The 14,945-nt window shown below is 39.6% G+C and overlaps 1 protein-coding gene across 2 annotated transcripts in view; it reads left to right on the top strand.

The window, feature by feature from the left end:
- NFX1 (nuclear transcription factor, X-box binding 1) overlaps positions 1-14,945 on the top strand; it is a 68,073-nt gene that overhangs the window by 33,187 nt on the left and 19,941 nt on the right. Inside the window, exons 10-13 of one of the 2 annotated variants that reach the window (XM_020905117.2) lie at positions 4,500-4,597; positions 8,058-8,088; positions 12,471-12,553; positions 13,568-13,676. In XM_020905117.2, the coding sequence (XP_020760776.2) occupies positions 4,500-4,597; positions 8,058-8,088; positions 12,471-12,553; positions 13,568-13,676 (321 nt within the window). The remainder of the gene's footprint in view (positions 1-4,499; positions 4,598-8,057; positions 8,089-12,470; positions 12,554-13,567; positions 13,677-14,945) is intronic. The other variant, XM_020905119.2, reaches the window with a different exon arrangement.

The following is a 14,945-nucleotide window of genomic DNA, read 5'->3' as shown; positions in this document are numbered from 1 at the left end:
TCCCTTTAGTGACTCTCGTTTTCTTCTGACTCTCAGGCTTCTGATTACTTGGATATAGAAACCAGAAAAGGTTTGTTGAGATTAGCTATAAAGCAGTAGTCTGAGCTTCTGACTGATGCTTTCTGAGGCAGTCCTTGGGGTATGTGCACATACAGTTTTACAGTGAGTTGGCAGCTTCTCTCCCGAGTCCTCAAATTTACATTACCTGCGTACATTAGCTGCATATTTAGAAAAATGAAACTGATCAATTGGGTCTGTATACAAGAGGTGTTCCTATAACTATCTGTGGTAAAGATAGACTCTTTTAAGTTTGGTTTCCATTTTTCCAAGAAGAAAGATTTTACATTTCTTCCAAGTACCAGTAGGCTCACCCTACCTAATTCCTTTTCTCAGTCTGACTTTAAAATTATGTAGAGAGAAGAAATGCCCTTTTCTCTTATTTTAATACATTTCAACCTCGTCAGGAAAGTCGGTTGTCTATTGCTTGTCTCTGTCTACCAGGAAAATGTGTCTTCAGATAAGCCCTGTGAAACAGAGATCAAATGACTTGCAGATCCAGAGAGAGGATAAAGATCTTCCCGTTTCAGAAAGCATGTGGGTCAGTTTCATAAGAACTTTGTATATGACTAGATATACTGCCCTGACTCTCAGATAGCTTGTTGGCATGGAGAGAAAGAGGAAATGTGAAATGGATACTGCAGAGGGTCTTGAGCAAGAGGACAGTAACGGTCAGTATGAACAGACCTGGGGGTGGGACAAGACCAGCTCAGGAGTTTGAAGAGTAACTGTTATACTTCAGTGGAGTTTTAATCGTGGAAAGCTTTTCAGGAGCTAAGGTGAGTTGGATTGAGAAGCTCAAAGAAAAGCCCATTACTAGTGGTAACAGTGGATCTCATGTTTATTCAGACCTGGCTTAGCTATAGAAATCTTGTTTAGGTCCGTTAGTATCTCACCCAGTAGGAAATGTCCATTCTAGTCACATAGCTTTAGTACAAAAGACTAGGTGGTGGTCCGCTTTCAGGATGGTAGCCTGAGGAGCAAAACCGGCAAAGCTGGGGAAAACTGAAACCAAAAAAAGCAACCATTTAAAGTCTCTGGAAACTGTCCTACACACATAACTCCAATGAAGAAATTTTTATTGAAGAAAACCTACTAAAACTAAGTTAAGAACAGCAAGAGTCTGTGTTGTTTGAGTCACAAACTACTCCCTCCTTCCCTGCCCCTTCCCAAATCAGCTCAACTAAAGGATGTGTGTGCCCAAGAAATCGGGGCTTCATCTGCCCTCAGTTCCCAGTCAAGGGCTGCTTGCTAGGAGGAGCAGACCATCAGCATTTCTTATCCCTCCAACTCCAAGTTGAAAAGGCTAAACTTCTGGTAAGCACAACTGCCAGGTTTGGGGTTCCCTTCCTCTAGGGTCACATAGATTGGAGGCCCTGTTCCAGTCACAAGAGGCAGGAGCACTGGGGCCTCGGTCACCCTCACCCAGTTCACTTGTAGGGCAGAGGTTTCACAATGTGAGGCACAAGCCAGGAGAAAACTGGAGGCTGTTGTCCCACCCAGCACCCAGTGACTGAATGACCTTTTCCAGGGGGGAGAGACAGTCCATGAGGAAAGAGAGCTCCAAAATATTCCCTAAAGGAACTGAGTTTAATTTGAAAGAGAGTATGGAGAAGTCAGACCTAAGGACCCTTTAGAAAATAATAGTTCCTCTTAATTAAGAGCAACAAGCTAAACTATAGGCCACCTGGTTCACCAGAGAGAACCAGGGAAGGAGATACCAAGAGGAACCATCCTGGGGTCAGACCAAACTTCATAGGCTTGCCTCAAAGACTACCTCTGCCCAGATTTTATTGGATCAGACTGCTGAGCAATTTATGCCCCGGGATGCTGCAGTCAGCCAGCAGTTAGTGAAGCCTCAGGACTGAATGTAATACCAAGAGAAGCAGACGGCTTATCAGAAGGATCAGGGAAAGAGATAGTCAAAGAGAGTCCTGCTGACACTGTTGTCTTCCCAGGGTGACAGTGCATTGCCCAGGGTTGTGCCATCAAAAGAATGACACCAATGTCTTTGTGCTGTGATAGAAATAGACTTCACTAAAATAGCCTAGTGAACAAGCACAGACAGGCTGTGGAAAGAGGAAGCAGTAGCCAGAGTTATTGCAAACAACAGATTGCCAGAAATGTTCAGCTTCCAACCAAAAAATTTACAAAGTATGCAAATGGAAAAAAATCCCCACAGGTAACAGAAACCTTCAGTTTTCTGTGAGAGTGATCAGTGTCAGATTTAACAAAGCTGTCAAGGTAGCCGTTATGAATACATTCAAAGAACTAAAGGAAACCATGCTTGAAGGGTTAAAGGAAGGTACAGAGGCGGCATTTCATCAAATAGAGTATCAGTAAAGAGATAGAAATTATAAAAACAGGACCCAAAGGAAAATCTGGAGTTGAAAAGTCCAGTAATTAAAATTAAAAATTCATCAGCGGTACTCAACAATAAATTTGAGCTGGCAGAAGAAAGGATCAATAAATGTGAAGGTAGATCTGTGTTATAGAGATAATATAATCCCCAAAACATAGAGAAAATGAAGTGAATAAAAACGAATAGTGCCTCAGAGAAACATGGGACACCTTTAAGCACATCAGGAGAATGGTGGAGCACCAGGAGAGGAAAAACGAGCAAATATTCAAATACTGGTGGGAAACTTTTCAAATTTATTGAAAGACATTAATTGGCACATCCAAGAAACTCAAAAACTCCATAGGATAAATTCCAAGGCACATAGTGAAAGTGCTGAAGGCCAAAGACAAGGACAAAATTAGAAAGCAGCAAGAGAAAAATGACTCATTACATACTAGGGAACCATTGTAAGATTCACCGGTGACTTGCTCATCAGAAACAGTGGAGAACGCTATCACAAGAGGGAGACAGTGAGATGACCTATTCAAAGTGCTGAAAAAAAAAAAAATTACCAACCAAAAATCTTATATGCAGCAAGTCTTCCCAAAATGAAAAATCAAGAGTTCTCTGCTAGCAGATCTACTTTTCAGTAAATACTAAAGAGAGGTCTTCAGGCTGATACATGTAAATCCACAAGAAAAAACAAAGAGTAAAGTTAATTACCTAATCATAAAAGAAAGAATAAGTGCATATTTATTCTTTCTGCACTGATTTAAAAAGCAGTAGTATAAAATAATATATATATAGTTGCGTCATTAGGCCTATAATGTATAGAAATATAGCTGATAGTAACAGCATGAAGGGAATAGGTGGAATTAGGTTGTATTGCAGTTAAAGAAGTGATATCAGATGGTAACTCAGATTTTTAGGAACAAATGAAGAAAACCAGTAACAGTAAATAAGATATATATAACAAATTATGTTATATACTTGCTCTCCTTTCTTTTTTCAGCTTCTTTAATAGGCATAACATATAAGGCAATAATTTTAACATTGTATTGTTAAATTTGTAGCACATTTAGATGTAATATGTATAACAGCAATAGCACAAACTAGAAGAGAAAATAGAGCTGTATGAGTATAAGGCTTCTGTATCTCACAGGAATTAGGTTTGTACACATCTGAAGTCAACTCAGATGTGTACCACTCTAGAGCAACCATTAAGAAGATATCTCAAAATATAGTGGAAAATGCCACTACTGGGGGAAAATGTTACAGTGGAGAATACTCACTTAATGTAAAAGAAAACAATGAAGGAAGATTATATTAACAAAAAACCCATGAGACATAAACTAAAAGTAAAATGGCAGATATATATACAACTATATCAATAATAACATTAATGTGAATGGATTAAGCAATTAGACAAAAAGCAGAGATTATCAAAATGAATTTTAAAACAATGCAACTATAATGCCATCTTCAGGAAAGACTTTAGAGTCAGAGATACACTTAGGCTGAAGGTAAAGGGATGGAAAAAAAGGATCATGTAAACAGCAGCCATGAAGAGAGACTGTGGATTATCCCTGGGGAGTCCAAGAAACAGGACTTGTTCTAAAACCTGGCTTAACAGAACGGGTGGCAGGCCACCTATGACCAGAAATTCATAGAACTTAGTCATTGAGATTATGGATCATGGTTTCTGGTTGTTTATGATCCCTAGATGATTTTGACTCCCTAGAGTCAAGAGTACTTCAGTAAGTCACCCATGGCTGCAATTTTAAGGAGATCCAAGTCTAATTTGGAGACTTGAGGTCTCAATAAAGAGTCAGAAGATCTTTTCTTTGACATACACAGAGCACCTTGTGCCCCAGAGCATATTCCTGTGACTAATGCTGGGGCCTTTCCTTGCTGGAAAAGGCCCAGCTGGCCAGATGAGGGGAAGTTAGGGCAAGAGACATTAACAGCATCCTTCTTTCCTCAGCTTTGGTGACGGAGTTACAGGGCATAGAAGTGGAAAACCATTGTGGCTGGTGAATTTGGGAATCTGAAAATGAGTAGTTGCAATTTTCATCCCCAGCTCTTTTCATTTTTATTAAAGATTTCATTCATACCTGTGAAAAGCTCTGTCATGAAGGAGACTGTGGACCATGCTCTCGCACATCAGTTATTTCCTGCAGATGCTCTTTCAGAACAAAGGTAAATCCTGCACGATGCTAGAGTTGTTGCCACCAGTGCTTTTTATTAATCAATTGGTGATGATGGGAGGGAAGGAATCAAAATAACCTCAAGCTTATTCCTGTTATACTGTGTATGATTCATTCAATCCAACCAGTATATACAGACACCTACTGTGGATCAGTTGTGGGATAGGTATGAAGGGGTCCAGCGTGTGAGACTCAGAGGCCACTGATAGGCCTAGGGCCCATATACAAGTAGCTCGACTAAACACAAGTGTGACAGTGCTAGATGCCAGAAGAGAAGAACAGTAGCACCACTGAAAGCAGTTAGGTCACTGAGAAGTTAGAGGGAGCACAGTCCCTCACTTCTGACACATTGCCAGAGTTCAGACAATTGCCAAATTAGCCCACATGACCACCTGCACCTCTGATACCGGCTGCAATCCAGTCGTTCCCAAGGCTGCCTTCAAGGTTTGATTATTCCCTGGAAGAACTCACAGAACTCATTGAAAACTGGTATATGCTTGATTACAGTTTACTACAGGGAACGATTACAGATTAACATTAATCAAAGGAAGAAGTATGTAGGGCTGAGTGCAAGAGAGCACCAAATACGAAGCTTCCAGTTGTCCTCTCCCCGTGGAGTTAGAACAGTGTTACTTTGTCACCACCAGTGTGTGGCTGTATGTGTGGAGTATTGCCAACCAAGGAAGCCCACCCACCCAAGCATGGGTGTTCAGTTTTTATTGGGGCTCCATCGTGTCGGTATGGTTGACTGTCCATGTAGCTGGTTTCAGCCTCCAGTCCCTCCAGAAGTCTGCTAACACTGTGTGACCCAAAGCCTAAACCTGAAACCACATCATTGGTCTTACGGTATGGCCAGCCTGCACCCTAAATTATATCAGACTTTGTGGTGACCCAAGGTCCCAGGCAAACAGTGAGACTCCTATCAAGCATGATATTCCAAGATTATCTCCCAGAAGCCAGTAGCAAAAGTCAAACCTGTCTTCAGGTAATGTTAATTCTTCACCATACAACTGTTTTGTTAGTTTCTGCTTTCTGCCTGGGGCAACCTTGATTGGACTATGTGTTATAAAAAAGTCATCTTGCCGTTTTTGAATTGATGCACATTTCTGTTTCTGTAACCAGAAGAGGCAGGAAACTTTCCTGTGGAAGTCTTTGGGTAATTTTACTCGTGGAACATACTGAGTTCATCTGCCCGGCTCTCTGACATACTTCTGGTCATGTCAGTGCATAATTAGCACCTGTCCCAGCAGAACACAGGCTGGAGTAGAGACAGAATTCTGAGTCATTGATACTATTTGTTAAATACAGCCCACGGACTGGATAGCCCCTGACTTGCAAATTGATTCTGAGAATATTATCCATAAATTAGGAGTTAATTTAATAGGTAAGCTTCAGAATTAAAGGAAGGAATGTCAGAGTAATTGGCGCAGTTTACATGAGACTAAAGTTGTGTGAAGATGTGAGGGGTTTTTTCCTGAACGAAATCATATAATACATAGGATAGTAAAGATATGTTGAATGTCAGGTACAGGGCCACTTTATGCTTTGTAGATACCAGCTTGAAGGCTGTGAGATACTTTGATTTAGGAATCGTAAATGTAGCAATGCCTTGAGGTGCTCTTTGTGACCAAGAATTACAGACAGGATGGGGATACACGACCTAGACATGACTCCTGCCAGTTTGCTTTTGTCCCAGCAATCCCTTTCTCTGTGTGCTTTCTAGCTTCTCATTCACTCTGGGACCTCACTCCCTCGAATAGTGGACCCCCATGGCAGTGAGTGTATTTTTGAAAGTTATGTGTAAATTAAATTTTAGCAAATAAAAATCTTATGCTAAAATTGCTGGAGGAGCTCATCTTTTAAACAATTTGACACAGTGAAAGATCTCTTTGAAACACTAATAATCACCTCATTGTTCAGCCAGATTTTTCCTGAAATGTCTTTTGTAATGGAATGGGCTTTTCCATGGAAATGAGTTTTCTAGGTAAATAAAAACTTAATTTCTTAAAGCTTCAAAGGTTGTTCTCTTTTAACCCCTTTGGTAGGAGTCTTTGAGAAACGTATGCTGTATCTTACTACCTCTTAGCAAAAAATGCTGTATTTAAGTTTTTATTGAAATTCATGCATATTATAGGGACTTAGGGGAGCTCTGCTTTTCCCTGTAGGTGTGTATACCACTCCAGCTCGTCATTTCTTTCTTCCCCTCGGCTCTAAAGAGCCGCATGTCTCGGGGCGGCTGGCGCCTGTCAGGGAGAGTCCCTTCCCGTTCCCTGGAATGAATGAGTTCTGGCAGCTGCTGGGGTCTCAGGGTGGGGGCTGCCTCTGGCCAGGGTCATCACGCACCAGCACGGACTCCTGGGATGGCCTCACCAGAATTGTTACCGAACGCAAATTCACGTGCCTGAAGTGCAGTGAGACCAAACAAATGAAACTTCGCAGTTTATTGTAGGGTCAAGCAAGAAGGGTGGCCTGTGCTCAAAAACCCCAGACTCCTAGCCTGTCATTTCTTACGTTTTTCAGTGTTCAGTTAACTAGAGCACTCGCTCAAGGAGTTTCCTGAGTCACCTTTGCTTTCTATCTCTAGAGAGCGTATGAGGAGTTTCTTCCTATCTTAGAACCCAGCCAACTCACTAATTTGTTGAAAATGTTTTTCTAGCCAAGAAGCTTCAGTTTCTTAGACAGCTTCATGTCTGTTATCAACTCTAGCAGCTGCTCCTTTTTTGGAGGGTCATTTTCACAAAAAAGAAATGTTTTTATCATGTTACTTATTTCTGAGTATATAGCATCCTGTCTGACATCAAAGCCAAATTTGGACAGAAGTGCTGGGCAGCCAGCTAGACACCCTCTCTCCCAAGTGACTGACTCACTCTTCACACAGCAGCCTCACCACTCATGTTATTCAGGAACATGCATCAGCAAAATTACATGTGATAGACTTTTGAGGCTGTTCACACATAATTGAAACCAGGGTAATAAAATTTTGAATGGCCAAGGAATTCTGCATTCTACTTTGTTACAGTTCAGCAGCATTGCTGTGGTACTCCTGAATGTGTAGAGTTATTGGCCCTGCATCATATGGTACTAATTGTTACATATTTTCAATTCTTATATCTGCTTTTTCTGTCTATACCCTTGCCAGACAGTTATTTCTCTTTGCTCTGCATACCCTTAGCAGTTCTTGTTTCCATTCAGATTTTATAATATATAATCTACTGTGAGTTTGGAGGTCAGACCACAAAGAACATTACAGTTATATTTGCATGAAAAGTTGTTAGACCTGGGGACCTGTTGTGAGTAAAGAATACAGGGACTGGGCTGACCCAACTCCAGGTAGTGACTGCCAGAGATGTCCTGGGTATTTGGGATATGCATGTTACAATCAGCATTGTACTGCAGTTGTGATGTTTCATTTATTCCTAAAGTAGTTACTGTTCCCTTTTCTTTTTCTGTAGGAGTTCCCATGTACCAGTCTCAAAAGTGAAGGTATGACTGGGAAGGGGTGTGAGGGAACTTCTTGGGGTGAAGGTAATTTCTGTATCTTGACAGGGAGATGGGTTATGTGTTTGTTAGAATTCAGTGAAGGTACTTTGTACATGCATGTAACTTTTTGTTGTTGTTGTTTAGTCACTAAATCTTGTGGGACTCTTTGCAACCCCATGAACTGTAGTCCACCAGGCTTCTCTGTCCATGGGATTTACCAGGCAAGAATACTGGGTTGAGTTGCCATTTCCTTCTCTAGGCGATCTTCCCAACCCAGGGATCAAACCTGCATCTCCTGCTTGGCAGGCACATATCCTTACCACTGAGCTACCAGGGAAGCCCGTGTAACTTTTATCTCAAAAAAAGTAACAAACAAAAAAACATGAATTCTAGTTAAAGAAATGCTATAAAATATAAGGGAAATATATTCATGTATGTAACTTGCTTTGAAAAACATCCAAAATTAAGATAAATGTGAAAAACTATGTGTAACTACTGGTAGAATCTAGGTAATAGGCATATATATAGGTGTTCACTATAAATGTGTTTCAACTTTCTTATGTGTTTGAAAGTTTTCATAATAAAATGTTGGTATAGGAAGAGAAGGTAAATAGTACCTAATGAAGCAAGCTTTGTAAAAACTGACTCTGATGCTTGATCTCCTTGTGGTTTGATAGGCCTGTTGGATATTTAGAACAGGGTGTCTCAGCCAGCAGCCTTCTCAGCCTTCAGACCCAGAATATTGTTTCTTCCTTTGTTTTTGATCCTAGTATTTCACTTTATTATGGTTCTACCCTTGTTTTACTAGCCATCATGTAATTTTTGTTTAAACCACCTTAGAACTGTTTTGGAAAAGTGATAGAAGATAAACTTACACAAAATAAAAGCTCTTTCTGATTAAGAAGAAAGCTGTACTGGTTTGAGTGCTCCTGGCTATAGCTACCATAAAACCCAAGGAAAAATGACTTTAGCTCTAAGGAGATTTTACTGTTTCTCATAATAGGAAGTGTGGAGGCAGAACAAGTTCAAGGTTGGTTAATTCCAAACCCAATGATTCTAGACTCCAGTTCAGCTTCCTTTGATTTTCTTGGTTTTCCCCTCATAGATATAAGTGAGCTGCAGCAATTTCACACATTATGTCCTCTCTGAATGCATCTAAAGGAAAGAAAGAGAGATCCTTAACCTTCTCTTCCTTCTTGAGAGCAAAGAAGACAGCCCCGAAAGACCCTTGGTGTGCTTTGTATCACCTGTTCCTGCCTAAACCCTTCTGTCACAAAAGGAATGGAATCACCATGGCAGGCTGGACTATTCAGGATAATGCAGGAACACATGGGTGCCTAGTTTCTGAACAAAATTAAGTATCTGTTAGCCTGGGGAAGGTGGACAAGGGCTGAATATCTGCTTCAAATATCTGAATACTTGAAGTAACCAAAAGTAACTTCCTCAGAACCACAGTCAAAATTTTGGTGATTAAAAGGCATAATTTGAAAACTTACTATATTAGTATACTTTTTAGTAATTTTTAAAAATTCAATAAGATGTTAAATATATAAAGTAAAAATACACCCTCATCCCCATTTTCCCCTCCTAGTTCTACTCCCCTGATAAAACTACCTCAATAATTTGTCAAGGATGGGTCCAGATCTTTTCTATATTCATACCAGTGTATACATGTGTTGGTATGGTTTTATTTTTCCCCTACTTAAATTCTTACTAAACATACTGTCTGGAACTTGGTTTTTTCCCCCCTCCACAATATATCAAAGATATTCTTCCATGTCAGTATGTATAGCTCTCTCTCTTGAGGGCATTCTGTATGTGGATATGCCATTTAAACACTTGAGCGCCTTCAACACCTTTATTAAAATAAAATTCACAAAGCATAGAATGAAACATTTTAAAGTGTATTATACAATTCAGTGGCATTTAGTGCCTTCACAGTGTTGTAAAACCATCACCTCTATCAATTCTAAAGTGTATTCAGCATCCCAAAAGGAAACCATTTGTTTATTTTCACTCCCCCTTACCCCAACCCCAGCCCCAGGCAACTGCTAATCTGCTTCCTGTCTCTGGATTTAATTCTGAGTTTTTTATATAATATGTAACCCTTACATATTGTCTCTAGCTTCTTTCACTTAGCATGTTTTTAGGTTCATCTGCCTTGTAGCACATATCAATACTTCATTCCTCTTTATGACTGAATAATATTCTGTTGTATGTGTATACCATAGTTTGTTTATCCATTCATCTGTTGATGGATGTTTAATTTTGTTTCCTTCTTTTGACTATTGCAACTAGTATTACTGTGAACATTTGTACATAAACTTTTATTTGAGTTGTTATTGTTCGGTCACTAAGTCCTGTCCTGAGTCTTTGCGACCTCATGGACTGCACCACGCCAGGCTCCTCTGTCCTCCGCTGTCTCTCCCAGAGTTTGCTCAAATTCACGTCCATTGAGTCAGTGATGCTATCTAACCATCTGTTTCTCTGCTGCCCCCTTTATTTGAGTACCTGTTATAAATTCTTTTGGGTATGTACCTAGGAGTGGAATTGCTGGATTATTTGTTGATTAGAGGCAGAATTTTTAAAAAAACTGCCATCACACTATTTCACATTCCCACCAGTAATGTTTGAGGGTTTGTTTCTCCACATCCTGTCCAACACTTGGTCTTTTCTGGTTTTTTTGCTATTATTATTATTACTGTTACTGTCATCCTAAGTGGGTATGAAATGATAAAGCATTGTGGTTCTAATTTGCATTCCCTAATAACTAATGATGTTGGACATTGTTTCATGTATTTGGCCATTGGTATATCTTCTTTGGAAAAGTCTATTCCTTTACCCCCTTTTTTTATTGAGTTGTCTTTTTGTGATTGAGTTGAAAGAGTTCTTTCTACATTTTGGACCCTAGACCCTTATGAGATAACTGATTTGCAAGTATTTTTTCCCATTATGTTGTTGTTTTTCCTTGATGGTGTCCTTTGATGCACAATAGCTTTTAATTTTGGTCAAGTTTAATTTATTTTTCTTTTGTTGCTTGTGCTTTTGGTGTCCTAGCTACTTTCCGAAGTGTATCTGTAGGGAGGATTCCTTAAAATGGAATTACCACTTAAAATTTTTTTTGGCTGCACCCAGCAGCCTGTGGGATCTGACCAGGAATTGAACCTGTGCCCCCTGCAGTGGAAGCCAGAGTCTTAACCACTGGACCACCAGGGAAGTCCCACCACTTAAATTTTTGATATATATGTAGTCCAAAAGTTTATTCTCCCATCCACTGAGTGTACCTTTACTCTACACCTTCACCCAGTCTTCCTATTTCCTTTTTTTCTTCCAATTTTATTAAGATGTAATTGATGTATAGCACTGTATAAATTTTAAGTATACAGCATAATAATTTGACTTACATACATCATGAAATGATTATTATAATGAATATTCATCATCTCATATAGTTGCAAAATGAAAGAAATAGAAAACATTTTTTGTCTATGATGAGAACTCTTAGGATTTGCTCTTTAATGACTTTCGTATATAATATACGGCAGTGTTAATTCTGTTCATCATGTTGTGCATCACTTCCCTAACACTTATGTATCTTGTAGCTGGCAGTTTGTACCTTTTGACTCCCTTCATCCAATTCCGCCTCCCTCACCTCCTGCCTCTGATAACCGCAAATAGGAACTCCTTTATGAGTTTGTTTTTGAAATATACCTGCAACACTATGTTAGTGCCTGTTACACACAACGTAGTGTTTTTTCTATACATTTCAAAATGATTGCCACAATAAGTCTAGTTTTAGTATGTCCCCCTACAAAGATATTACTTAGTTATTGACTATATTCCCTACATTGTACATTTAATAGCCATGAATTGTTGCTTTTGTAACTGGAAGTTTCTCTTAATCTCACTCACCTATTTGCTTTCTTCACCCCATCCTTCTCTCGCAACCATCTGTTTTTTGTCTGTATCTATACTATTTCTGTTTTGTTATGTTCATTAGTTGCCACATATAAATGAACTCATACAGTATTTGTCTTATTTCATTTAGTGTAACTATGTTCTGGAATCATCCATGTTGTCAAAAATGGCAAGATTTTCTTTAATGACTGAGTAATAGTCCACTGCATATATTCCACATCTTCTTTATACATTCATCTATCAATGGACACTTGAATAGTCTTCCTGTTTTCTATTTTTTTGACTGACAAGTGAAATATGTACTTGTCTTATGTACATTGTCAATATATGTACTTGTTAAATATGTACTTTCACCATAACTAATTTGTTTACATTGTTACATTTGTATTTCTTCAGCTTGCAGTCACACAGATATTTGTTGAATGAATGTTCATATCCTTTAACTTTTTCTTCTTAATTGTTCATAGCAGATGCTACATTTATGTGCGACAAGAGGTGTAACAAGAAACGGTTATGTGGACGGCATAAATGTAATGAGATATGCTGTGTGGTAAGTGGATCGATCATTAGGTACAGTCAGATTGCATTCATCCAGGGACTGGGTTTCTGGAAGCCTCAGCCGTCTAAGAATGCAGCCCAGATTTGGAAATCACTGGGAGAGGCCCCTGAGCACCAGTCAGAATGCTGCCAGAGAGACAGGCTGGGCCTTTTTAGTCCTCAGCCAGGTCAGGAAGTTGGCCTATGGCTCCTTGGAGGAAGGGAAAGAAGAAAAAGGGCCTCAGGCCCCAGAGCCCAAGACCGCTGGATGAGTGTGTAGTCATCTGCAGGAGACTGTGTACTGTCGCCACACACAGACTCACTTGAACTCAGGATTCAAGTTTCATATATTCCTTGGGTCAGATCAGTGGGCAAAATGAGAGTGGCTGTTTTTAAAGGAACAAGTTTCAGTTATCTGAAATAATAACGTCTGTGAAACTAAATAGAGGAAGCATTACCTGGCAGTGGGTACTGTGTGTTTGTGTGTGTGAACAAGGTAACACAGTATACTAATGGTAAAGTACATGTATATAACACTCGTGTATATATATGTAATACATAATTGTTATTTTTGGCATGTATATTGACAGTGTGGAGAGTGATAAAGACCTATTTATAAGCCAGTGTTTGAAAGTTTAAAGACTTCTTATTGAATACTTCAGACATATATAAAAGCTGAGGGAAGTGTGTGTCATATATGCCCAACATCTATCTTCAGTAGTGATCAGCTCATGACTAATGTTGCTTCATCCACATCCCCACCTACTACCCCTCCCCTGATTATTTTAAAGCTAATACTTCAGACCTCATGCAATCTGTAATTGTGGAGAGCTTCTTTGTTAATCTTGTTTATGGAAAATGTAAAATGGAGATAATTTTGTAAGCAAATATAAATAAATCCCTTAGGAATTCCCTGGCAGTCTAGTGGTTAGGACTCCATTCCCGGAGGCATGGGTTCTATCCCTGGTCGAGAAACTAAGATCCTAGCATGCAAAAAAAATATGTATGTATGAACCTCTCTTCCTAGGATAAGGAGCACAAGTGTCCTTTGATTTGTGGGAGGAAACTCCGCTGTGGCCTTCATAGATGTGAAGAACCTTGTCATCGTGGAAACTGCCAGACGTGCTGGCAAGCTAGTGAGTGTCATCACTGTATACTTCATCATAAGAGTTTTCTAGAAAGTCAGGCCTGATAGATCCTGGGCGGTCAACTTTCTTAGACTCCTGAATTAATAAGCCTTAGTATTTCAGGTATATTGAAACCTTGTTTTTTTTTTTTAAGAGAGTATTAAATCTTTTATTGATTATACATGATAATGGATGATACATAAGCTTCATTCCCATCTAGAACTATCTGGTGCCATAATTCAGTTTAGACATATTACATTGGATGTACCAACAATCATATTAATAACCAAAAAACTCCATTACCAACTCCAGGTCACAAAACAGTAACTGTCAGTTCACTTACACCAAGGTTTCTGAAGATAATGGCTTCTCCACCCAAGCCAGTTGTAAATAAATCTGTAATGGAACCTGGCATCACCCTAAAGGAATTCAAACTTCACACTGGGTAGTTTACCAAAATTACTTCAAAATAGACTAGCTTTACACACAGCATATTTTTTACAAAGACATTTATTCAGCATCACGATCAGACTGTTACATTTAGCAATCAGCAGCATGGGTGCAAAAAAAAAAATCTGCATTAAAATCCTTTGTTGGGGGAAAAAAAAATCCTTTGTTGGGGTACTTTACAGTTTCCACAGAACAGAAACTAAAATAACCTGTTATACAATTAGTCACAAATACAGTCCTTGGGGGTTTTTGCCCATATACATGAGTAGTATCTAAAACATGTTTTGTTTGTTGCAGCTAGGCCCTGCCACCACTGTGCTTGGCTGAGCTCACAAATCTGTTGTAACTTGTAGCTTTCCTGTCACTTCTCTGGCTCTGGCTCTCCTCCCCTGCTAAGGTTTGTTTCCTGGCAGTAATCAAAACCTCCTGGCACTGTTACAGCTCCCGCTGCTGTTGAAACCACCATAGCCACCTTGGTTTCATGGTTTGGCTAAAGATTGGCTGCCGCCATCATAGGGGCCAGAACTTCTGCCTCCAAAGTTCCCTTCTTTCATGGGTCCAAACTTTGAAGATTGATTCTTGTAATTGCCAAAATCACTGTAGCCTCTACTGCCTCCAGAATTGTTTCCATCATTATTAAATCTATTATAGCCATCCCCACTGCCACCATATCCACCACCAACATGGCTACCACCAAAGCCACCTCCACTACTGAAGTTTTCCTCTGTGACCAGAGTTGTTCCCCCCAAGACGGCCTCCAAAACCACCACCAGAGTCTCCAGAACTACTTCGACCTTTGACTGGATGAAACACTAGCCATCTCTTGCT

This window comes from Odocoileus virginianus, chromosome 31, assembly GCF_023699985.2.
Source record: "Odocoileus virginianus isolate 20LAN1187 ecotype Illinois chromosome 31, Ovbor_1.2, whole genome shotgun sequence".
Taxonomy (NCBI): domain Eukaryota; kingdom Metazoa; phylum Chordata; class Mammalia; order Artiodactyla; family Cervidae; genus Odocoileus; species Odocoileus virginianus.
Note: the sequence above shows the minus strand (reverse complement) of the source record. Positions and strands in the feature narration are given on the sequence as shown.